Source organism: Bufo bufo, chromosome 1, assembly GCF_905171765.1.
Source record: "Bufo bufo chromosome 1, aBufBuf1.1, whole genome shotgun sequence".
In the NCBI taxonomy this organism is placed as follows: Eukaryota; Metazoa; Chordata; class Amphibia; order Anura; family Bufonidae; genus Bufo; species Bufo bufo.
Window position 1 is genome coordinate 379,616,117 of NC_053389.1, and position 25,847 is coordinate 379,641,963.

Below are 25,847 nucleotides of genomic sequence, written 5' to 3' on the forward strand. Positions count from 1 at the left end.
GCAGTATGATTTCTTAATGAAACTACAAAGGGAGTTCATAGCTTGTAATCTTAGAGATACAAGATTTGTAGACACAAAATAGTAGGATTTTGTTTTTTATTTATTTAGGGGCTCCTTCATACCATTCTTATCCTGGTGTATTTTGTAGCTTTTTTCAGGCATTTTTGCCCATAAAGTGTATCCTTCAAATTTTTTGCATGTGCCCCTCTGTACAGCTGTATGGGGAAAAAACATTGTAAAAAAAAAAAACAATGCAAAGAAAATTGCAAATTTTTTTTAAGCTGAGTAAAAAAAACTGTGGAGGTCTAGGGAAGAAAAACTTCAGGCAAAAACACCAGACCTAGAGCATGCAGCAACCAAAAAAATAAAAAAAATAACACTGATCAAAAAACAATCACATTTGATGTACAAAATAGTCAAAATGACACTGCAGTGGATTCAGCAGACGCTATTATAAATCAATGATGACCATATTTTTTTTAAATCAGAATAATTTTTATTGGTTATCAATAAAACAATTAATAAAATACAAATTTGTGTGCAATGACCAAGATCCTGTCAGTCAGTTACATGGACAGAAACTTGATGTTATGATAATACAGAACAATACAAAAATGTACACCCATTTTACTCTCATTTTTATTTATTAATCATACCTCAAAAAGGTCACCAATGTAAATTAATAGTAAATTGAGCACACGATCCTTACTAGTATATAGCTTGAGCTCAGGGGCGTAGCTATAGGGGGTGCAGAGGTAGCAGTCGCTACCGGGCCCAGGAGCCTGAGGGGGCCCAAAAACCCTTGTGCCACATAAGACACTGGCATTATAGAAAATGCATGCTGGTCTATTTACACCTCTGGCTAGAGGAAAGGGGTTAGGCCAAGAATTTGTCATGAGGGAGTGCCCTTTCAATGTTTGCCTCTGGCAGCAGGAAGGCTATGTGCTACCCTGCCCCTTGCCAACAAGCACTAAGGGAAGGGGGGCCCAAGCTGAACGCTTGCACCAGGGCCCGTGAGCTTTTAGCTACGCCCCTGCTTGAGCGAAGGTAAATGTCCCCGTAGGGACAGTTGTCCTCTCAGGCAATCCCTTGTCAGAGCTAATGAAGCCAAGTTCCCGATTTCTAGCCAGCCCTGCCATATTGACAGGAATTTGTTTGGACATAACATATATCCCTCTTTCAAGGCGTAAAATTGTATTCAACCTATTTATATATTCCTGTTTGTTGGGAGGCTTACACCGTATCCAATGCTTAGTAATTAAAACCTTCGCCTGGAACAACATTCTGTGAATACATAAAGATGTTTTATAGTCTATTCCTGGGGAATCCAGTATGCCCAACACACAGACTCTGGGGTCATTGGGTAATTTTATCTGGGTCGTTACAGCTATGATTTCTCGTATCTCTTCCCAATATTTTCATGATGACCATATTTGGAATAAAAACTACAATGCAAATGTGAACAGAGTCTAACATAGTGACAGGATTTTTTTTTGAAAACACTTTAAATCTTAAATTTTGGTCTAAACCTTGCAGGCAAGAAGAAGTTTACACTGCAAATGTAAAACTAATAGACTGAGATGTGTAAAGTTCATATATACCACAAGAGTTTATGCTCTCAAAACAGCTGAAAGAGAGACTTTGCGTTCATTCACAAATGTAATAAAACTATATAAGGGTACTTTCACACTAGCGTTAGAAGAATCCGGCAGGCAGTTCTGATGCCGGAACCGCCTGCCGGATCCAGAAATTCGTATGCAAACGGATATCATTTGTTTCCGGATCTGTCTGACACATGCATTGAAATACCAAATCCGTCTCTCCGGTGTCATCTGGAAAAACGGATCCGTCAATGCGGCAATTTCCTGAACACTTGGCATAAATACATTTCAATGGAAATTTAATGCCGGATCCAGCAAGTGTCCCGGAATGTTGACCGGAGAAAAAAACCACAGCATGCTGCAGTATTTTCTCCGGCCAAATACCATAAAAGGGACAGAACGGAAGACATCCTGAATTCAGAATGCATTAGGACAAAACTGATGCGTTTAACACAGACTTCCACCTTCATAAAGCTTTGCATTAAACAGTGATTTGAAGCAAAAATTGCATGAAAATGTAACTAACACCAAAATGCTGACTCATGCAGAACTCTTATGTTCTCTGCAAAAGTTGTACGTTGTGAGGCATTCCTACATACCACACAGCTAAAAATGAAAACGCTAAAATATGCCAAACAATTTTTGCATACAAATTAATTAAGGGCTTATGGGGGTCATTTATTAAGACTGGCGTTTCAGACTTAATAACCTCTGTGCTGGTGCCGGCCTCTACATAACTTTGGCGCATCAACTGCCAGTCTAAGTCTACTTTCACACTGGCGTTTTGGCTTTCCGTTTTGAGATCCGTTCAGGGCTCTGACAAGCGGTCCAAAACGGATCAGTTTGCATTCTGAATGGAAAAGGATCCGCTCAGAATGCATCAAATCAGTCTCCATTCCGCTTTGGATGAAACTGAGCCAAACGGATCCGTCCTGGCACACAATGTAAGTCAGTGGGGACGGATTTGTTTTCACTGGCACAATAGAAAACGGATCCGTCCTCCATTGACTTTCAATGGTGTTCAAGACAGATCCGTCTTGGCATTGCTAAAGATAATACAAACGGATCCGTTCTGAACGGATGCAGACGGTTGAACTATCTGGACGGATCCGTCCAAGACAGATCCGCACGAAACGCGAGTGTGAAAGTCTATACCAGCTTCCTTGCTGGTGTAGATTTAGAACATTTTCTATGCCTAAAAGAGGCGTAGAAAATGATAAATGAAACTGGCCTGCCGGCCCTTCCCCGCCCACTCCGTGCGCTTTTTTTTAGACCTGGCGTGAGTGAGGAAAAGTCGCAGATTTTAACGCAAATAACCTTTGCGCCGCAATCTGCCACAAATATACGACACATTTAGTAAGTGACTACCTGTGTATTTATAAATTCCCATCCCCTATGCAAGATCTGACCACAATCAACACTTACAGAGTCCTAAACCTAATCTGATGGTGTTTTTATTTTTTTGTGGAACTTATTGAAAACAAACATTCAGTATGTGAACTTTTTGGGGGGGCAAAACTCAGAGGAATAATCAAATTAGGAAAGAAAAAGATCCACCCCCTTTCCTTATGTGACAGAGAATAATATAAAGCCATACAGGGACAGGAGGAGGAACTGCGATCATCCTTTGGAACCTGCATACTGCTATCACTTTCTTTGCTGACCAACCTGTAGCTGCAAAAACGTTTCAGATATGTTCTTGGCTACTTGGCAGAGAGAGGGTTAATTGTTATTATATCGGATGCATGTGCAGCATCATCTGGTCCTAGCAGCTGTTAGCCTTTGCCTAGTGTCTTTATTTTGAGCCATCATAGCCTTCTTATATGTATAATTTAGCATCCCTGAATATAGTTGGCTGACTGCAATATTTGAGAAACATTATGTTAAAGGATCCATCTTGCTCTTGTCATTGCAGGGCACTGCAGTTTTTTGGTACAATCTTTTCAGAAGTGGAGAGGGCGACTATAGGACAAGGCATGCTGCTTGTCCTGTATTAGTAGGCAGTAAGTGGGGTAAGTCATTATGGTTAATATTACTATATGGTAATGGCATGTTAAAAAGGGTTATCTGCTTATCCTGTATTGGTGACCTCTCTTCAGGATATGAGATCGGTGGGGGCCCGACTGCACTCCCGACGATCAGTTGTTTGAAGAGACTGCAGTGTCCCATTGAAGTGAATGGGACAGAGGAGCTGTAATTACACCTGCTTGCCGCAGCAATATCCACTGTGAGCAGGTCCCATTCACTTCAATGGGACACTGCAGTCTCTTCATACAACTGATCGGCTGGATGCCGGCAGTCGGGCCCCCACCGATCTGATACCCTGAGGAGAGGTCATCAATATAGAATAAGCAGATAACCCTTTAAATGTACTAGTTTATCTAAACCCAGCCCCTACCTATGAATGTGCGTTTCTTCTAAAATATTCAGTTTCATGCCTCCATTGCTAGTGAATGCTTTGCTTAGCATTGTGTGAATGACAGGCTTTATCATTACTTTTCACTCACAGCTTGTATCATTACTTATTTGTTTCTAGTAGGCAAAATGATGGGAACAGTATTCCTCTTCCAGTTAGGTGAACCCTACTGCACACTGAAACCTTAATAAAGTACATGGGAAAAATCGACATATCGGGTCATTTAGCAAACTGGTGTAAAGTAGAACTGGCTTAGTTGCCCATAGCAACCAATCAGATTCTACCTTTCATTTTTGACAGCTCCTTTGAAGATTGAAATGTGAAATCACATTGGTTGCTATAAGCAACTAAGCCAGTTTGATAAATTTTCAACATTTTAATCTCTCTGCTTTTAAGACAGATAGTGATACTTCATAAAATAGTTATTAACATTTTCCATATGTCTACTTAATGTTGGCATCATTTTGTAAACGTCATTTAATTTCTTTAGGGCTTTAGAAGGCTTAGAATTTTAGAAGCAACATTTTAACATTTTCAATTCAGTTCTATAGTCACTTTGAGGGGCTTACATAATAACCCCCCCCTCCCCCATAAATTGTGGAATCTACAACCCTCAAATTATTAAAAACTGATTTTACTAACTTTTTTTTAACCCTTTCTGTTTAACCCTTTCTGTTTAACCCTTTCTGTTTAACCCTTTCTGTTTAACCCTTTCTGTGTAACAGGAAAAACTGATTAAAATTGAAAATCTGCCAAAAAAAGTGAAATTTAGAAATTTCACCTCCATTTTCTCTAAACTCTTTTTTTGGCAGATTTTCAATTTTAATCAGTTTTTCCTGTTACACAGAAAGGGTTAATAGCAAAATGAACCAAAGCATTGATTACCCTAATTTTTTATTTTACAGAAACATCCCATATGTGGTGGTAAACTACTGTATTGACACATTGCAGGGTTCAAAAGGTGCCATGTCTCATTTGAAGTGACCCCATTTTGGAAACTACACCTCCGAAGGACTTTTTCAAGGGGTGTAGTGAGCACTTTGACCCAACAAGCATTTCATAGAATTTAGAAACATTTGACAGTGAAAATGAAAAATTACATTTTTTACAAGAAATTGACACTTTAGGCCCACATTATTCATTTTCACAAGGGGTAACAGGATAAATTCACCCCACAATTTGTTACCCATTTTCTCCTGAATATGGCAACCCCTCATATGTGGTGGTAAACAACTGTACTAATTAGGAACAGCTCATATATTAGATATCCTCCAAATGAAAAATGCCATTATCACCAAAAAATATATATAACTTGGTGTAATTATTATTATTATTAGTATTATATGTCATTACATTGCAGAGACTCTGTGGTACCAGAACATAAAAAGTCCTAACCCCGTTTTCTAAAACTACACCTGTCAAGGTATTCATCTAAGGATGTAATGAGAAATTTCTAGCTTTTGTTATGGGTTTTAATAGAACGCCATCTGAAATGTGAATATATGGTTATGGAAAAAAGAGGCATTTAATAGAATTTTTACCAGCATACAGTTTTAAGGGGGTATTCGATATAATGATCAAAGGGGGTTTAGTTCTTGAGCATACCTGATATCTTTTTTGTGGCCTCGTCCGTGTCTTTTTGGGGGGAACTTCATCAGTTAAATGCCGCCATGGTATTATTCTGCTCTCACTTCCTGTGACCATGCTCCCTTCCCGTTCCCTAAATAAAAAGGTGTTTATTACTTTTTCTTGAAAGTGCAGGAATTTTCCTCTGTTTCCTGCACTTCTGCAGATTACTAAAGAGTTATAAAGGGCTATTTGTGTCAGGTGCAGCGCCAATTTTTTTTTATACTACGCCTGAGTTTTGTGGAGAGCGTTGTATGGTTGCAATACCTGCTCTGACAGAACCATCCCTCCCATAAATTTATTTTAGTCCTGGATGCACACAGTCTTGGGGACAGTCTCTGTGGATCCACAAACTGGGACAGGGGTGGATCTGTCAGCATGTACGGTAGGTAGTAAGTACAAGGACATCACACTTGTCATTGTACTTAACAAGCAAATTAAAAATGGCCGTGTAACGGCCGTCACCAAATCATTTTTGGCACCAATGAAAATCTATTGGGGCTATTTATATGATCGTTTTTTTAACGGGCAGTGAATAGCGGCAGCTAAAAATTAGCATGTCCTATTTTTGTCCATTTTCATGGCCAGACAGACCCTATTGAAATCGATGGGACAGTTTTTAATGGCCGCTAGACAGGAGTTCACCTGTCGAACGGCTGTTAAAAATGGGTACACTAAAACATTGGTTCCCAACCTTTTTTGTGCCAGGAACCGGTTTCACACAAAACTATTTTCTCGCTGACAGTCGGGGGAGAGGGGTGTCATTCAAAAAACAATAATTAATAAACCCGTATAGGCCCCCACTCAGTGACTATGAATGATGTATCCTCTGACTGGAGTTGTTCTTTCCTTTTTCCACAACTTCTTTCTGTATAACTGAACAAACAGAACACAGATATTTAGTATTATTACCTCCTTTTATGGCCCTACTTAGTAATCATCCCCATTTAGGTCCAAAGTAGATATATAGTGCCCCCCCAGTAGTGCCTTTTTACATATAGTGCCCCCCCAGTAATGCCTTTTTACATATAGTGCCCCCCCAGTAGTGCCTTTTTACATATAGTGCCCCTCAGTAGTGCCTTTTTTACATATAGTGCCCCCCCAGTAGTGCTTTTTTACATATAGTGCCCCCCCAGTAGTGCTTTTTTACATATAGTGCCCCCCCAGTAGTGCTTTTTTACATAGTGTCCCCCCAGTAGTGCCTTTTTACATAGTGCCCCCCCAGTAGTGCCTTTTTACATATAGTGCCCCCCCAGTAGTGCCTTTTTACATATAGTGCCCCCCAGTAATGCCTCTTTACAGGTAGTGCCTCTTAATATATATACAGTATAGTGCCTCCTCCTTGGTGCCCCAGTAGTGTTCACAAAGGAAAATTTTTTAAAAAGAGCAAAATACTCACCTCCATCCGGCTCCCTGCATTACAGTACAGGCGGGACTCCTGCAACGGGTCTCTGGCGGTGTGATGACGTTGTCACAACTCCTCTGACCCGGCAGAGCAGGTCGTAATGATGTCAATATCGCAACCATTTTGCACCTTGGCACTGCCTCATAGGCATCAGCCTTGCAGCCTTCAGTCTATGAGGCTAAACAACGTGGCACAGGAGCCAACAGTTCCTGTCCCCGTCATTTAAAGAGGACCTCATAGAAGGTGAGTTTATTTATTTATTTTTTTCTCCCTGGCTGTGATTGGACAGCGCTACAGCCAGGGAATAGGAACGCTCAGGGAGAAAAGCTGATGTCTCCTCCCTGGTGTTCCGATGCTATTACTTAGCTTACAGCACGGGAGAATGTAACGGGGGCCACAGCGACGCAACGGAGGGGCACCCAGAAATAATTGTAAGTGCAGGGACATCCCTGCATTAACCCATACATGTTCTGCTACTTAGTTTATTATGTTTAGACCCATGAAAGAACAATGTAGGATAAGCAGCACTACAGGCCTCAACTTGGGGATAGTATACTAGTAGTAAAAAGATAATGAAAGGTTGTGAGCGCTTATAGAGATCTTGGCTAGGGGTCCCATCAAAGAGCAAATGTGTAGAAATCCGCATCACTCATCAGTTGAATGAACAAAATCCGTTTACTTTACTTGTATCTCATGAAAGGTCCTCTTTAACACCAGCACACTCCACGGACCAGTACCAGATGATCCATGGCCCGATATTGGTCCATGGCCCGGAGGTTGGAGACCGCTGCACTAGAACATCTAATTATGGTTATCGTCTCCTTCTTCTCTCCCTTTTTGTAATTTTTGTGTAGTTATGTTTATACCTGGTTGTCAATGGTTACGGCCACTGTTGACATACTGTAGTGGTGGCCGCTCTTGCGAGGTGTCTTTGTATTTCCTTGAACTGTGCCGGCCGAGCGCATGGGAGTGTGCATATTCGTGCATGTGCGGCCTCTCCCACTCCGACCCCTCACTGCAGCTCCATTTAAACTAATTTAACAGCCCCTAGGCATGAGCAGTAGCTTTCAGCAACCGCTCTTTCCATGGCTGGGGCCCAGGATCCTGTAAAACTCCTGCACTGACAAAGCTGCTATTAGACACCGCTAGCAGCAACACAGGGAGCGCGCTCGCACGAACAAGTGGTGCGATGAGGTCACCAGAGCCTGGGTTTCCTGTACGGTCAATCAAGCCTGATGGGATCACCCCTGTCAGATACAGAAAGAGGGGACCTGTGGCAGTGGAAGGTTAGTGAAGAGTGTATATGGGATAACCGCATTAAGGCTTGTTCCACATTTGTGTTATACATCTCTGGCAGGGTAGCAGTCTGCCGGAGAGGTCTGAATTCAGTACTGCTGGATGCTAACGGACACCTGCCGGCCCCATTCACTATAATGGGATTCTGCCAAACATGCCAAGAAGCGGCTAAATCAAAACCGTTGCGTACAGCGCTATTTGCATATTTGCCAGGTTGTGGCGGAATAGCCAACAGTCCCCATTATAGTAAACAAGCGATGTGTTTGCTTCCGGCAATACCGGAATGCAGAGAGATCCCTGCCGGATCTCTTTAAAGGGAACCTATCATCAATTTTATGCTGCCCATACTAACTGCTGAATAAAGCAGAGACAAGTGAGTTGATTTCAGAGGTCTGTCATTTATAAGTAAAAGGTTGCCGGGAACCAACATCACTATCATTGCAGACTAGGCCTGTTAAAGAGTCCCGGTCACTAGAGATGTCGCGAACATAAAATTTTCCGTTCGCGAATGCAAATTTTTGCAAATGTTCGCGAACGGGCGAACCGCCATAGACTTCAATAGGCAGGCGAATTTTAAAACCCACAGGGACTCTTTCTAGCCACAGTAGTGATGGAAAAGTTGTTTCAAGGGGACTAACACCTGGACTGTGGCATGCCGGAGGGGGATCCATGGCAAAACTCCCATAGAAAATTACATAGTTGATGCAGAGTTGGGTTTTAATCCATAAAGGGCATAAATCACCTAACAATCCCAAATTTTTTTTGAACAACGTGGTTTAAAACATCCAGTGTGTGTATACGATCAGGTATGATGTTGTATCGATCAGGTAGTGTAAGGGTTACACCCGCTTCACAGACATTGACAGACCAAACTCTCCTTTTAATGCACCGCAAACTCCCCATTTGCACAAGGTTGGATACCAAGCTAGCCATGTCCCGTTGATGTCATTGAAGGTTTCTTCCTCCACCCAGCCACGTACAACACAAAGTGTCCCCGAAAGGTGAATTGAATTGATTTTTCGAACGGGGAGATGGTTAAAAAAAAACGCTGGCTCCCTCCCCTTTGTTTGAATCCACGGTCACTGCGTCTGCGCCGTGCAATTTACTGTCACACCCGATATAAGTGGTATTTTCTGTAGTACTATTCTCATCAGTTTAATCCCTGTTACGTCCCCAATCTGGGGTCCATTTATTGAATAGTTTTTTCGAACGGGGAGATGGTTAAAAAGAAATGCTGGCTTCCTCCCCTTTGTTTGAATCCACGGTCACTGCGTCTGCGCCGTGCAATTTACTGTCACACCCGATATAAGTGGTATTTTCTGTAGTACTATTCTCATCAGTTTAATCCCTGTTACGTCCCCAATCTGGGGTCCATTTATTGAATAGTTTTTTCGAACGGGGAGATGGTTAAAAAGAAATGCTGGCTTCCTCCCCTTTGTTTGAATCCACGGTCACTGCGTCTGCGCCGTGCAATTTACTGTCACACCCGATATGAGTGGTATTTTCTGTAGTACTATTCTCATCAGTTTAATCCCTGTTACGTCCCCAATCTGGGGTCCATTTATTGAATAGTTTTTTCGAACGGGGAGATGGTTAAAAAAAAACGCTGGCTTCCTCCCCTTTGTTTTAATCCACGGTCACTGCGTCTGTCACACCCGATATGAGTGGTATTTTCTGTAGTTCTCTCTTCTCATCAGTTTAATCCCTGTTAAGTCCCATATCAGGGATTGCCTTTTGTGAAAAAAAAATTTAGGCCGGGTACCTTCGACTGCCTTCACAGTGACACACCAAACTGAATTGATTTTAGGAACCGGGAGATGGAAAAAGCAGCTTGGTCAGTCCTCTTACTCCCAAGTTGGGGCACTGCACGTGCACGAAGCAATGTGCTGTGACACCCTATATGAGTGGTGTCTTAACTAGTACTATTCCTATCAGTTTAATCCCTGTTACGTCCCCTATCCGGGGACGTGTGTCGAATTGATTAACCATTGTCGAATTAACGAACCATTACGACATCCTGAAATAATTTAGTTCTGAGGTCTGTACTTGCTTTGTATTGGAATTGATGGGGATTTTTTAAATTGTCAGCATTATTTCTAATAAACTATTAAGAGACTTTATTATGATTTTTTTTCTATGAAAAATTATCCAGCCGATCGCTTTTGGTCTGATCATAATAAAGCAACTGCCTTATCATCTGGGGTGTGGCAACATTGCCAACACACTCATAGAGGTGATGATTGCTTCATTGTGACACGCAAGCCCCTTCACCAACACGAAGGGGAATTGACACATGTATGTGCCTTTTTTTTTGTTTTGTTTTTGCAGCCACAGTGCAGCACCAGAGGCCAGAAAAATTAGGCATGTACACATGCCTGAAAAATAACGGTATTGTTGCAGCCGCTGTTGTAGCAGCGGCCGGAAAAATTGATGTTTTCCAGGCAGAAAGGTGACTAAAACATTGCGGCTTGAACCCTAGTTGGTGGCGGAGAATTCACGAAAGTCATCCGGTATGCAGACATTAAATACAGCAGCGTGGGCCCATTTTGAGGCCAAGGCATGTCATCAGGCCTTTTGTTAGTCAAACGTATCCCCCACTGTCAGTCCCTTCAGGATCCATGCCTCATTCATCTTAATGAAGGTGAGGTAATCAACACTTTTTGACCTAGGCGACGTCTCTTGTCAGTGACAATGCCTCCTGCTGCACTAAAGGTCCTTTCTGACAGGACACTTGAAGCGGGGCAGGCCAGAAGTTCTATCGCAAACTGGGATAGCTCGGGCCACAGGTCAAGCCTGCACACCCAGTAGTCAAGGGGTTCATCACTCCTCAGAGTGTCGATATCTGCAGTTAAGGCGAGGTAGTCTGCTACCTGTCGGTCGAGTCGTTCTCTAAGGCTGGATCCCAAAGGGCTGTGGCGATGTGTAGGACTGAAAAAGCTCTGCATGTCCTCCATCAACAACACGTCTGTAAAGCGTCCTGTCCTTGCCGGCGTAGTCGTGGGAGAAGGAGGATTACTTTCACCTCTTCCCCTGTTTGATTCCCGTTGTGCTGTGACATCCCCCTTATAAGCTGTGTAAAGCATATTTTTTAGTTTGGTTTTGAACTGCTGCATCCTTTTCGACTTTCGGTAATTTGGTAACATTTCCGCCACTTTCTGCTTATACCGGGGGTCTAGTAGCGTGGCCACCCAGTACAGGTCGTTCTCCTTCATCTTTTTTATACAAGGGTCCCTCAACAGACATGACAGCATGAAAGACCCCATTTGCACAAGGTTGGATGCCGAGCTACTCATTTCCCATTCCTCGTCCTCACTGATGTCATTGACTGTCTGTTCTTCCCCCCAGCCACGTACAACACCACGGGTCCCAGATAGGTGACAACAACGAGCACCCTGGGATGCCTGCTGTGGTTGGTGACAAGGCTGTTTCTGGTGGTGATGGTGACCACAACTCTTCCTCTTCCTCTTCACGCTCATCTACAGCCTGATCCAGCACTCTTCGCAGGGCATGCTCCAGGAAGAAAACAAATGGGATTAGGTTGCTGATGGTGCCTCCGGTGCGACTGACTAGGTTTGTCACCTCCTCAAAAGGACACATGAGCCTACAGGCATTGCGCATGAGCGTCCAGTAACGTGGCAAAAAAATTCCCAGCTCCGCAGAGGCTGTCCTAGCACCCCGGTCATGCAAATACTCGTTGACTGCTTTTTCTTGTTGGAGCAAGCGGTCGAACATTAGGAGTGTTGAATTCCAACGTGTCGGGCTGTCGCAAATCAAGCGCCTCACTGGCATGTTGTTTCGCCGCTGGATATCTGAAAAGTGCGCCATGGCCGTGGAGGAACGCCTGAAATGGCCACACACCTTCCTGGCCTGCTTGAGGACGTCCTGTAAGCCTGGGTACTTAGACACAAAGTGTTGTACGATGAGATTCAACACATGTGCCATGCACGGCACATGTGAAAACTTGCCATAATTCAATGCCGCCGACAAATTGCTTCCATTGTCACACACCACTTTGCCGATCTCCAGTTGGTGCGGGGTCAGCCACTGATCCACCTGTGCGTTCAGGGCGGACAGGAGTGCTGGTCCGGTGTGGCTCTCTGCTTTCAGGCAAGTCAGCCCCAAGACAGCGTGACACTGTCGTATCCGGGATGTGGAATAGCCCCTGGGGAGCTGGGGGGATTCAGTTGATGTGCAGCCAGATGCCGCAGCAGAAGAGGACTCAGCCGAGGAGGTTATCAAAGAGGATGGAGTAGGAGGAGTAGAGGAGGTGGCAGTAGGTCTGCCTGCAAGTCGTGGCGGTGTCACCAACTCCGCTGCAGAGCCACGCATTCCATGCTTCTCAGCCGTCAGCAGGTTGACCCAATGCGCAGTGTAGGTGATATACCTGCCCTGACCGTGCTTTGCAGACCAGGTATCAGTGGTCAGATGGACCCTTGCCCCAACACTGTATGCCAGAGATGCCGTGACTTCCTTTTCAATTTCAGAGTAGAGGTTTGGGATTGCCTTTTTTGAAAAAAAAAAAAATAAATTGTCCGGGTACCTTCCACTGTGGTGTCCCAATAGCGACAAATTTTTTGAAGGCCTCAGACTCCACCAGCCGGTATGGTAAAAGCTGACGGGCTAAGAGTTCCGTCAAGCCAGCTGTCAGACGCCGGGCAAGGGGGTGACTTTGTGACATTGGCTTCTTACGCTCAAACATGTCCTTGACAGACACCTGACTGTGGGCAGATGAGCAGGAACTGCTCAAGGCGAGAGACGGAGTGGCGGATGGTTGAGAGGGGGCAAGGAGGACAGCAGTGGTTGACGTGGCTGAAGATGCTGGACCAGGAGGAGGATGGCGGCTTTGAGTTTGTGTGCTGCTTGTACTCATGTGTTGATCCCATAGGCGTTTGTGATGTGCGATCATGTGCCTTCGCAAAGCAGTTGTACCGAGGTGGGTGTTGGACTTCCCACGACTCAGTTTCTTTTGGCACAGGTTGCAAATGGCATTGCTGTTATCAAAGGCAGACACACACAAAAAATGCCACACTGCTGAGCTTTGCAATGACTGCATTCTGGTGGTGGCAACAGCATGCGTTGATTTGGCGTGCTGTCTGGCTGACCCCGGGTGCCGATACATGCTGTCTGACTGTGCCACTAGCTCCTTGCGACAACCTCCCCCTGCTTCCAACTCGTCTGCTCCTTCTCTCTGTCTCCCCTTCTGAACTTTCCCCCTCTTCTTCTTCTTCTCTTCGAGCAGGCACCCACGTGGCATCCACGGACACATCGTCATCATCAACCACTTCACTTGTATCTGACACCTCAGCAAAGGAAGCAGCAGCAGGTACAACATCATCATCATCATCATCATCACACTGTACGTCCATGTGTGTAATCCTGCCTGACTGAGACATATCCCTGTTATCTACATCCTCTGGCAATAATGGTTGCGCATCACTAATTTAATCCAACTGATGTGTAAATAACTCCTCTGACGGATCAAGTGAAGCGGCTGTGGTGGTAGTGGTGGTGGTGGTGGTGGTGGTGGTGGTGGCGGCGGGCGGGAGAGTGGTAACTTGAGAGCAGGTGACCGAAGCTGAGCTGGAGGAGGATGGGGTGTCAAGGTTCTTACCGGAAGCTGTTGAAGATTGGGTGTCCTGTGTAAGCCAGTCAACTATTTTCTCAGAATTTTTTGGGTTCAGGGTACGTGGCCTCTGAACACTGGGCATTATTCCAGGGCCAGTGGAAATCACAGCACCACGACGTCCCCTGCGGGGTGGCCTGCCTCTGCCTGTCTTTTTTTTTTAGATAAGTGGTACTATGCGTGCAAGGTACTGTGTCACCCTATATAAGTGGTGGGCAGTGGGCACAGTACAGTCTGTGTGGGCCTGCCACACACTGGCTTGCAACTGCGATTTATATTTATTACAGAGAAAAAATAAATTGGCTTTTTTTTATCTGCCAGGTATTGTGAGTGTGACACAGTACAGTCTGTGAGCCTGCAGCCTCACTGTCTGGCAACTGCGATTATATAAATAAAATAATAATAAATTGACTTTTTTTTATCTGCAAGGTACTGTCTGTGACACCCTGTATGAATGGTGTGCACACAGTACAGTCTGTGAGCCTGCAGCCTCTCACACACGGGCAGGCAACTGCAATATATATATATATATATATATATATATATATATATATATATATATATATATATATATATATATATATATATATATATATATATATATACAGACTGATGTACCAGCCCTAAAAAGGGCTTTTTGGGGTGCTGTCAGGACACTGTCCTTACAGCAGATGAGTCTGTGGACACAGAACACTGCCCTAGCTAACGCTTTCCCTATTAAATCAGCAGCAGCAGCACTGTCCCTCCTCTCACTAAGGGCTCTTTCACACCTGCGTTATTGTCTTCCGGCATAGAGTTCCGTCGTCGGGGCTCTATGCCGGAAGAATCCTGATCAGGATTATCCTAATGCATTCTGAATGGAGAGTAATCCGTTCAGGATGCATCAGGATGTCTTCAGTTCCGGTACGGAACGTTTGTTGGCCGGAGAAAATACCGCAGCATGCTGCGCTTTTTGCTCCGGCCAAAAATCCGGAACACTTGCCGCAAGGCCGGATCCGGAATTAATGCCCATTGGAAGGCATTGATCCGGATCCGGCCTTAAGCTAAACGTCGTTTCGGCGCATTGCCGGAGCCGACATTTAGCTTTTTCAGAGTGGTTACCATGGCTGCCGGGACGCTAAAGTCCTGACAGCCATGGTAAGTGTAGCGGGGAGCGGGGGAGCAGTGTACTTACCGTCCGTGCGGCTCCCCGGGCGCTCCAGAGTGACGTCAGGGCGCCCCAAGAGCATGGATCACGTGATCGCATGGATCACGTCATCCATGCGCATGGGGCGCTCTGACGTCATTCTGGAGCGCCCCGGGAGCCGCACGGACTGTAAGTATACCGCTCCCCCGCTCCCCGCTCCTACTATGGCAACCAGGACTTTAATAGCGTCCTGGGTGCCATAGTAACACTGAAAGCATTTGGAAGACGGTTCCGTCTTCAAATGCTTTCAGTACACTTGCGTTTTTCCGGATCCGGCAGGCACCTCCGGCAACGGAAGTGCATGCCGGATCCCAACAACGCAAGTGTGAAAGAGCCCTAAGAATGCAGCTTCCGAATGAATCTAAAATGGATGCTGTCTGGGAGGGAGGATCTGCTGCTGATTGGCTGGAATGTGTCTGCTGACTGTGAGGTACAGGGTCAAAGTTTACACAATGATGACGAATAGGGGGCGGACCGAGCATCGCATATGTTCGCCCGCTGCGGCGAACGCGAACAAGCTATGTTCGCCGGGAACTATTCGCCGGCGAACTATTCGGGACATCTCTACCGGTCACCTGAGAAGAGTCATGGTTATTCATGAATTCCTGCTCTCCCTGCCTACCTGCTGATGATTGACAGTCTTCTACCTAGTTTTCTCCCTTTCTCTCTAGGAGAGAACTGCCAATAATCAGCAGATGGGCGAGAGTGCAGGAGATTATGAATAACCATGACTCTTCTCAAGCAGATTTGACTCTTTTCAAGGCCTGTTCTGCAATGATTATGATGCTGGTTCTCAGCAACCACTTACTTTTAGCTCATCAGTGACACACCGCTGAAATCAGAGCATCTGTCACTGCCCTCAGTGAGATCAGCATAAAGTTGATCACAGGTTCCCTTTAACACAAACAGGCCTTAACGCATATACTGTACCATAATTTTTCTTGCATTTTTGGCACACATTAAAAGAAAAACTATGAATAATCACACACAGCATCTCCTATCAACCATTAGTGTATAGGAGCCTTTGAATTTAATGGATTTGTTTTCACTGAGGGTGCAGTCCATTTTAAACACAGACTGCACTCATGCTTGAAACATTTTTGTTTTATGCCTCATGCACACAAGCATAAGTTGGTACTTCCTTATTTGCTTTGGAGTTTTTCTGATGACTGGATTTTCTTGGCGTGTGCTGTTTGTGCACATTTGGAAGTTCCATTTTATGAGCATGTTGCTACTACAAGAGTTCCCACAGTGCTGCATAACTGTTTGTTCGCAATATACCTGCCCACTACACTTTTTTGTTGGCAGTATACCTGCCCACTACATTTTCTTGTTGGCAGTATACCTGCCCACTACACTTTCTTGTTGGCAGCATACCTGCCTACTACACTTTTTTGTTGGCAGCATACCTGCCCACTACACTTTTTTTGTTGGCAGCATACCTGCCCACTACACTTTTTTTGTTGGCAGCATACCTGCCTACTACACTTTCTTGTTGGCAGCATACCTGCCTACTACACTTTCTTGTTGGCAGTATACCTGCCCACTACACTTTCTTGTTGGCAGTATACCTGCCCACTACACTTTCTTGTTGGCAGTATACCTGCCCACTACACTTTCTTGTTGGCAGTATACCTGCCCTCTACACTTTCTTGTTGGCAGTATACCTGCCCTCTACACTTTCTTGTTGGCAGTATACCTGCCCACTACACTTTCTTGTTGGCAGTATACCTGCCCACTACACTTTCTTGTTGGCAGTATACTTGCTCACTACACTTTCTTGTTGGCAGTATACCTGCCCACTACACTTTTTTGTTGGCAGTATACCTGCCCACTACATTTTCTTGTTGGCAGTATACCTGCCCACTACACTTTCTTGTTGGCAGCATACCTGCCTACTACACTTTTTTGTTGGCAGCATACCTGCCCACTACACTTTTTTTGTTGGCAGCATACCTGCCCACTACACTTTTTTTGTTGGCAGCATACCTGCCTACTACACTTTCTTGTTGGCAGCATACCTGCCTACTACACTTTCTTGTTGGCAGTATACCTGCCCACTACACTTTCTTGTTGGCAGTATACCTGCCCACTACACTTTCTTGTTGGCAGTATACCTGCCCACTACACTTTCTTGTTGGCAGTATACCTGCCCTCTACACTTTCTTGTTGGCAGTATACCTGCCCACTACACTTTCTTGTTGGCAGTATACCTGCCCACTACACTTTCTTGTTGGCAGTATACCTGCCCACTACACTTTCTTGTTGGCAGTATACTTGCTCACTACACTTTCTTGTTGGCAGTATACCTGCCCACTACACTTTTTTGTTGGCAGTATACCTGCCCACTACATTTTCTTGTTGGCAGTATACCTGCCCACTACACTTTCTTGTTGGCAGCATACCTGCCTACTACACTTTTTTGTTGGCAGCATACCTGCCCACTACACTTTTTTTGTTGGCAGCATACCTGCCCACTACACTTTTTTTGTTGGCAGCATACCTGCCCACTACACTTTTTTGTTGGCAGCATACCTGCCCACTACACTTTTTTGTTGGCAGCATACCTGCCCACTACACTTTCTTGCCCCAGCTAGCACTTCTAGTACACCTCCTTTCTTGTACCCTCCCACCACAACGTATCTTCCTACCTCTCATCGCCTGGATCCTCCAATTGGCTGAGTAACCAGGTACATTACTGTTCATAATTACATTCATTGTGATATACAATGCTGTTCATGTAGGGGTACAGCAATGGACTGAGCATGTGTGAACAGGCAGAGGGTTTTCTTCTCCGTGCATGCTTTATATATGGTTTTTCAGAGTATACATGATGTCACTGATGACATTTCTTATATTTTGTGAGCAATTCTGCAGAAAGGCATCATCTTTGTCATGTATGGGATGTGAAAAGATGAAAACATGCAATGCGACAATTCACTGCAATATAGAGTACAAAATTGCATAAAAATTACAAGTGCTACACTATAAGTGAGAGATACTTGGCAAATCGTTTTGTACAAAATAATCTGAGCCCGTCTGCCGAACGTCAAGGCAATCTCTATTAGACGTGTTCCTACGCTAAATTCTACCTGTTAGGCGCCATGACGGCTACCATACACTTCAGGGAGTGTAGGTTACACAGCAGGCCCACTCCACAACACCACCGCCGCCATAGGATACCAAGGGCTGCAGTGAGAGTCCACAAACTATCTCACTCCTGGTGTCTGCCTTCACAGGCTGATTTTAATTAGTGTCAGTACATAGTCAGGCCTGCTCCCCTTCACTCACTGAAGCCATGGCACCAGGAGTGAGATAGTTTGTGGACTCTCACTGCAGCCCTTGGTATCCAATGGCGGCGGTGGTGTTGTGGAGGGGGCCTGCTGTGTAACCTACACTCCCTGAAGTGTATGGTAGCCGTCATGGCGCCTAACAGGTAGAATTTAGCGTAGGAACCCGTCTAATAGAGATTGCCTTGACGTTCGGCAGACGGGCTCAGATTATTTTGTACAAAACGATTTGCCAAGTATCTCTCACTTATAGTGTAGCACATTTTTATGCAATTTTGTACTCTATATTGCAGTGAATTGTCGCATTGCATGTTTTCGTCTTTTCATGTTGTTCCTTGCCATAGCAATGTGCTCCTGCGGTTTGGTGTGCTGACTGACCCTCCTTTTTTTTTTTTTTTATGTATGGGATGTGAGCACAACACAAAGTAAATGGTAAAGTTATCACGTGTCCGGACACTTTTCAAACAACAAGTGTATTATACATGGTATTTAATATTTACTACCTTTTTTTTTTTTTTTTTTTTACTCCTGGCCTTCCAGGAGCCATCATTTTATTTTTATGTTCACATAGCCATATGAGGGCTTGATTTTTGTGGGACAAATTGTGCTTTCTAATGGTACCATTTACTTTTGCATATGAGAAGTGGGGAAAAAAAAATCCACATGGGGTCATTTTGATTATGGCGATTCTACATTTGTATAGTTTTTCTTGTGTTTTAATAAAATAAAAAAACTTTGGAAAAAAAACAAATTCTTTCTTTGCATTTCCATATTCTAACCCCCATATGTCTATGGAACAGTGTGAGGGCTCATTTGTTTCCGAAGAAATCTGTACTCTTCAAGGATACCATTTTGGGGTGTGTATGACTTTAATGATCACTTTTTATTCAGTTTTTTGAGGGGTAGATAAAGCAACAAAAAAAGCTGCAAATCGGACATTTCGATATTTTTTTTTTTCATTGCACTGTTCGAAGTATTGGATAAATATTTCTATATTTTAATAGTACGGGCGTTTTAGGACTCTGCGATGTGTGTGTTTTTTGTTTTTGTTTTTTATTCTATGGAAAAGGAGGTGATTTTGAAATTTTTAATCTTTTTTATATTTTAAAAACTTTTTTTTTTTAATGATTGCATGTTATACCGTAGGTGACTATAACATACAATCATTAGATTGTCACTTGTGTTCTGTAATGGATATCCATTACAGAATACAGGATTCATTGGCCCTCTGCAGGCTAGCATTAGAATATACTAGTACTCAGCCTGGAAACCTATTACTAATATGGAATGCCTTCTGCAATCTCGGCCAGAGGAAGGCAGCCCAGGCTGGGAAGATTACAGGATTCTGTATATTCCAATGCAATGCTGTCACCTGCAGGCCAGCATTGGAATATACTAGTAATCGGCCTGGAAACATTGTACATGCTCACACCTATTACTAGTATGGAACACCTTTCCCAATCTCAGCCAGAGGAAGGAAGCATGAGCTTCCGCTTTTAACCCTTTTGCTACCAGCGCTATACATGTATGGCACTGGTGAGGTCTTTAAATATGGCACCTGATCGCAGGCGCCATAGCAAGTGGGTCTCTGTTCTTTCAAACGGCAGAGGCCCGCGGCTAATGTCCATGACTGGCAATAATGCCAGTCGCAGACTTTACAGCCTTTAGATGGTCATTAAGGCCTCATGCACACGACAGTATTTTTTCACGGTCCGCAAAACGGGGTTCCGTGATCCGTTTCAGTGTGTTTTCCTTGATTTTTGGAGGATCACCAGACATGAAAAGTGAAAAAAAAATCTAAGTCAAGTTTGCTTTGAAAATGATAGGAAAAAAACTGACACGGATCACAGATGCGGATGACAATCTTGTGTGCCTCCATGTTTTTTCACGGACCCATTGACTTGAATGGGTCCGCGAACCGTTGTCCGTGAAAAAGATAGGACAGGTCCTATTTTTTTGACGGACTGGAAACACGGACGCGGATGTCAAACGGTGCATTTTTCGAGTTTTCAACAGACCCATTGAAAGTCAGTGGGTCCGCAGAAAATCACGGAAAACGGAACAATGGACACGGAACACAACAACGGTTGTGTGCATGAGGCCTAATTCTAATAGGCTGGGTCTCTCTGAAGAGACCCAGCCAATACAGCAATCCATGTATTACTATACTCCCTATGGGAGTATAGTAATATTCTATTAAAAAATATATATATGTGAGGCTACTACAAAAGTTTAAAAAAAGTAAAAAAAATATATATATATAACCAATTTAACCCCCCTTTCCCAATAATGCCCATACTATTAAAATAGAAAAATATTTTTTTAATACTGCGAATGGCGTAATGAAAAAAAGTTTCAAAATGGCCGATTCGGCATTTTTTCCCCTCTGTTTTCTTACCCCAAAATTTTTTTATTAAAATGTGATGAAAAAGTTACACCAAAATAGTATCAATAAAAACTACAGATCATCCCGCAAAAAATGAGCCCCCACACAAAAAAAAAGCTATGGGGGTCAGACATTTTTTCAGTATTTAAACATATAACAACTATACATATGTCGTATCTTTGTAATGGTACTGACCCAGAGAATGAAGGGCACAGGTCAAAGGGAATGCCGTATGGACAAAATCTGTAGAACTGTTGAGGAATTGCATTTTTGTTCCAATTCCACCCGATTTTGAATTTTTTTTCCCCGCTTCCCACTACATTGTATCCCATATTAAATTGTGGCATTAGAAAGTACAACTTCTCCAGCAAAAAAAAAGCCCTCATATGGATATGTGAATGGCTCCAGGAAGACGTGGAAGAAAAAAAAGAATAAACCTCCGGTATTCTAAGGGTTAAAAAACAGCAGGTGCACGCTGTGCTCAAGAGCGGGTGCCATTTTGAAGCACCTCACTTCCACTGTACATGCTGGGACTGAAGGGGTTAAAGAGAGATAGTAGTTTAAATACATGTGATGCTATTGAGTTTTTCCATTTATAATTTTAGTATTTTACAGGTGTTTTAACATGTTAAAGGATTTTTTCTGGAATTTTAATATTGAAGATCTATCCTCTATACACTTGAATAGGAAAGAGCCACCCCATAGCAGTGAATTGGATGGCTTGTAATTACACCTGCTCACCGCTGCGATGTTAACTCACATTTTTGCGCAAGGAACCATAAACATTTGAAAAGCCCCTAATCTGCAACTTTTTAAAGCCAGAATTCTGGAGTGCAAATTTTGATAAATCCCCCACAATACATTTCATTGCAGAAAAATGTTGCAATTGCAGTAGGAAATAAGAATGTGTCTTCAGTTCTCCAATTAGCGTCTATCAGATGTGACCTAATAAATGTATACTATATAAAACGGGGGTGCACAACCCGTGGGCCGCATGTGGCCACCAGAGCCATGGTTTGCAGCCCCAGTCCTCCTGGATAAGAACACAGATGATCATGCGACCAGCTGTGTTTCTGCCATGTGCGCCACACGACAGAGCATTACAGCTCCTGCTCCCGCACTGTAGCAGGAGCAGGACGGGTCCCATGTGTAAGTGACGGCAGGGGAGCTGAGGAGAAGGCAGAAGCAGTGTATCAGCGCTTCTGCCTTCTCCTCAGATAGGTGAGCGGCACGGTATGCAAGGTGGACCCGGCTTGGGGGCAGAGGAGCGCAGAGCTGCAGTGTCAGGACACCCTGCTCAGTCCCCACAGCAGGCTGATTTCCCCTGTAACTGGGGCTCCTTACGATGCCCCAGTTACAGTGGAAATAGTTTCCAAAAAAAATCTCCTATTGTCTCCCAAAGGTCTTTCAGTGTCCTCTTGGGGACAAATGTGAAAAAAATATATTTAAAAAATCTGTTAACAAATAAAAACAAAAAATATATAATAAAACACAAATGAAAGAAAAAAAAAGAAATAAAATATTATGTGGCAAAAATATATTTAAAAAAAATATAATATAAAAAAATATTAATCAAATACAAATAAAAGGAAAAAGTGAAAAATTAACAAAGTGTCAGTGTCCCCCAAAGGTCTTTTTATTACCTTCTTGGGGGATATATTTTGTAGCAGAAATATATTAAAAATGAAGTTAAAAATTTTTTTTAAATAATAAAATGCATAAAAGAAAAAACACCCACACCAACCAAAACAGTCACCATTATCGCCCCATTCATGTGAAACCATACATATTATATAACAAAACGACTGACCCAAAATAGGGAACTAATTATAATAATTTTATTTTGATGGCCATTTGCATATTTAAAGAATAAGGGGCTATAGTTTGAAAAAAAAATACTTTTTCAAAATGTTTTGTACAGTTTTTCCCCCAAATAAAATCAAAAAATAAATTCTAAGGCCCTATGTGTCAAGTAAAAAATTGTTGCAAAAATATTTTTTTTTGTCCCAACACATAAAACACAAAATAGTTCCACGTGCGCTAAATCACAAAAAAAGTGTCTGTTCAGGCCTGGATATTAAAGTGTTAACCAATAAGCGCTTTCGCCACTAGTAAAGGAAAGTGCTTACTGGTTATTACATAGCGCCTATAACTGGCAGGAGGTTGTAATAACCAATGAGCGCCAACCTCTGCAGGGAAGGAAAGCTACGATTTATAAATAGGAGGCAGGATGAAATGAAATGTCTCCACTTTTCTGGGTTTTTCCTGTAAAAGGATTTTTTAACCAGTTCCTGTAGCATTGCCCCTGAATCAGAAGATTCATGCTTGCCTTCTCCATGCCGCCCTTGTCCTCTGCGCTGCCTCCATCTTCCGGTTCCTGGACTGTTTACACCTGGCAGTGCATGGGCAAGGTCACATACATCACTCCAGTTGATGACTGGCTTCAGTGGTGACATGCTGCTTGTGGACACATTACCGATGACGACAGTCATTGGCTTGCGAGGCGCATGTGACCATGGCCATGCACCGCCAGGTGAAAAAAGCGCGGGGACCGGAAGATGGAGGCAGTAGGGGTAGTGCAGAGGACCGAATCGGCGGGGAGCAGGTAAGTTTACCTCTCCGGTTTTAGGGACCTTGCTGCAGGAACGTGTTAAAAATTCATTTTTACTGGGCTATCCCTTTAAGCCGCTATTACACTGTGAGATATTCAGGTCAATTAATGGGAACAAGTGTTCATAGGAATGCTTATTCATGATAACTGGCTGGTATAATCATGCTGCACATCTGTGTAATGAGGGATGTGCTACCGATAATCAAGATTACTAAATGAAGGAGGAATGACTGTGATAGCGATCACTCCTCCCCAATCACTTTACATTGGCCTGTGTAATAGGCCGATGCAAATGAGCGCCGATCAACATTTTTTTTTATTTGCTTCCCCTTGAAATAGAGCGATGTGGCCCTCGGACCAAAAAAGGTTGTATAAAACATCTTAAATCGATATCCCTGAGGCCACCATTTTAGTGGTATTGCGATTACTATTATGTTTAACTTCTTCTACATGCAGGTTTCTAACGCTTTATAAACTGTTTTGAGCTCATATTTTTTCCTTTTTTTCTAGTTTCAAATAAATGGTTTCATGAAAGAGGACAAGAATTTCTAAGGCCTTGTGGATTAACAGAAGTTGACTGACATGCAGTATATGCAGCTATCGATTTTTATTTTTATTTTTTTTGTTCTTTTTTTATATTTTAATTTTACATTCTGTTTTTAGAACTTTTTGTAATTTCTGTAACTCACTCCTGGCATCCAGTGTGGTGAAACCGTGGAGATCCTGGAATTCCAAAGCCATGCAGCCAATTCCACTCAACCTTTAACTTGATACAACAGAGAGAAGCCCATAAGTAGCAAGATGCTAAAATATAATTTACTGTAATTCTGAATAGCAGTACCTATATTTATTTCTCTTATCTTGGGGATATACAGCTGATGGCATACAGAGATGAAATATTGCTACTTATTTTCTGTGTGTTGCGTAAATCTGAAATGTGATCAAAACCAAGATAAGAAGCACACCTAAATATGTTCCACCAGAATTTTTTTTAAAGCAGCCACAACTTCTATATCAGGGTTTTTCCTGTTGTGCCCTTGGTGACTATTGATATGACAACCTACTAAAATCATGTTGGTGGTTATGGGGACAAGTGCATTGTGAGCCATGGTGTTGTAACTAAAAATGTTTTCTGATATGGATGTACAACGTTTCCTTTCATTGTACATTTTCTTATGGGTCGAGGCATTTGGTTGAACTGTTAAGTCTATTTTTGTAATAATAAAATAAAGTGTGATGTGGCTATGCTTCTACAGTGTATAACAAATGATAACTTTTTGAGCATCTTAATGTAGTCAGCGTGGTTCATCAGTCAGCTCCCTTTATCTTTTAAAGGGGATCTTCTGGGGATAGAAATAAAAAAAATTATAAGTGAACTCAGAATATTAATATGCTTGACTATATACAGTACTTTCTTATTAGAATTTCTCACCATTCCAATGCAAATGTTGTTCAGGACCCCGTTGTTAAAACTCCTACATGATGTTAACATGACAAAATATGAGTGGGCTTGACCACATGGCGTGCTGGGATGAAGTCAGTATGAAAAACGTTTCACTATAATGGGCCATGATTGGCTGGCCCTCTCAACACAATCGGAAATAGCTGTAGTGAGGCAATGGTGAGCAATCCAAATAGGTAAGGCTAGTTTCACACTAGCGCTTGTTACATCTGGCAGGCTGTTTTGACATCCTGCCAGCTTTCTCTGTATGCGGCATTGCTGGAAGCTGCAGAGGTGCCTTCTGGCCCCCATTATCTGTAATGGGGATCAGCGTATATTCAGCCGCAACCCAGGAGCTATGCTGGAAATCATTCGGACAAATACAGCTGTGCCTAGCCTAAGTGAGTTGACGGGTTTATACACTGTACATTTTTGGCTCAGTGAAAAGATTTTCACACTGGAGTGAGTTACCAGTTTCTTTTTCATCATGCCTAAAGATCATGGAAAATGCAGGTCTGTTGCCAATCCTGAGAGGTCCTTTCTCCTGTGATCAATGTATTATCGTAATGTCATGACTGATATCTCCAAGGGACACCAAACCATAAGGCCCCTTTCACATGGGCGTCCCGGATTTGTTCCAAATGCGGCGCGTTTGCATTGCGTGAAAACCAAGCGAGTAGGCATGCAATTGCAGTCAGTTTTGACTGCGATTGCGTTCCGATGTTCAGTTTTTTCCGCGCAAGTGCAATGCGTTTTTCACGCATTGTGGTACCCGGACTTCTTCACTGAAGTTCGTGTTTAGGTTAGGTGTTCTGTAGATTTTATTATTTTCCCTTATATAATGGTTATAAAGGAAAATAATAGCATTCTTAATACAGAATGCTTACTAAAATGTTGCTTAAGGGGTTAAAAAAAAATTAACTCTCCTCATCCTATTGTTCGCGCAGCCGGCATCGTCTTCTTTCT

The 25,847-nt window shown here is 43.1% G+C and overlaps 1 protein-coding gene across 5 annotated transcripts in view; it reads left to right on the forward strand.

Moving 5' to 3' along the window:
- P4HA2 (prolyl 4-hydroxylase subunit alpha 2) overlaps positions 1-24,671 on the forward strand; it is a 179,044-nt gene extending 154,373 nt beyond the window's left edge. For all 5 annotated transcript variants that reach the window (XM_040405214.1, XM_040405245.1, XM_040405236.1 and 2 more), the window contains 2 exons: positions 3,517-3,613; positions 23,951-24,671. In XM_040405214.1, the coding sequence (XP_040261148.1) occupies positions 3,517-3,613; positions 23,951-24,021 (168 nt within the window). In that variant the 3' untranslated portion in view covers positions 24,022-24,671. The remainder of the gene's footprint in view (positions 1-3,516; positions 3,614-23,950) is intronic.
- Positions 24,672-25,847: the final 1,176 nt, after the last annotated feature.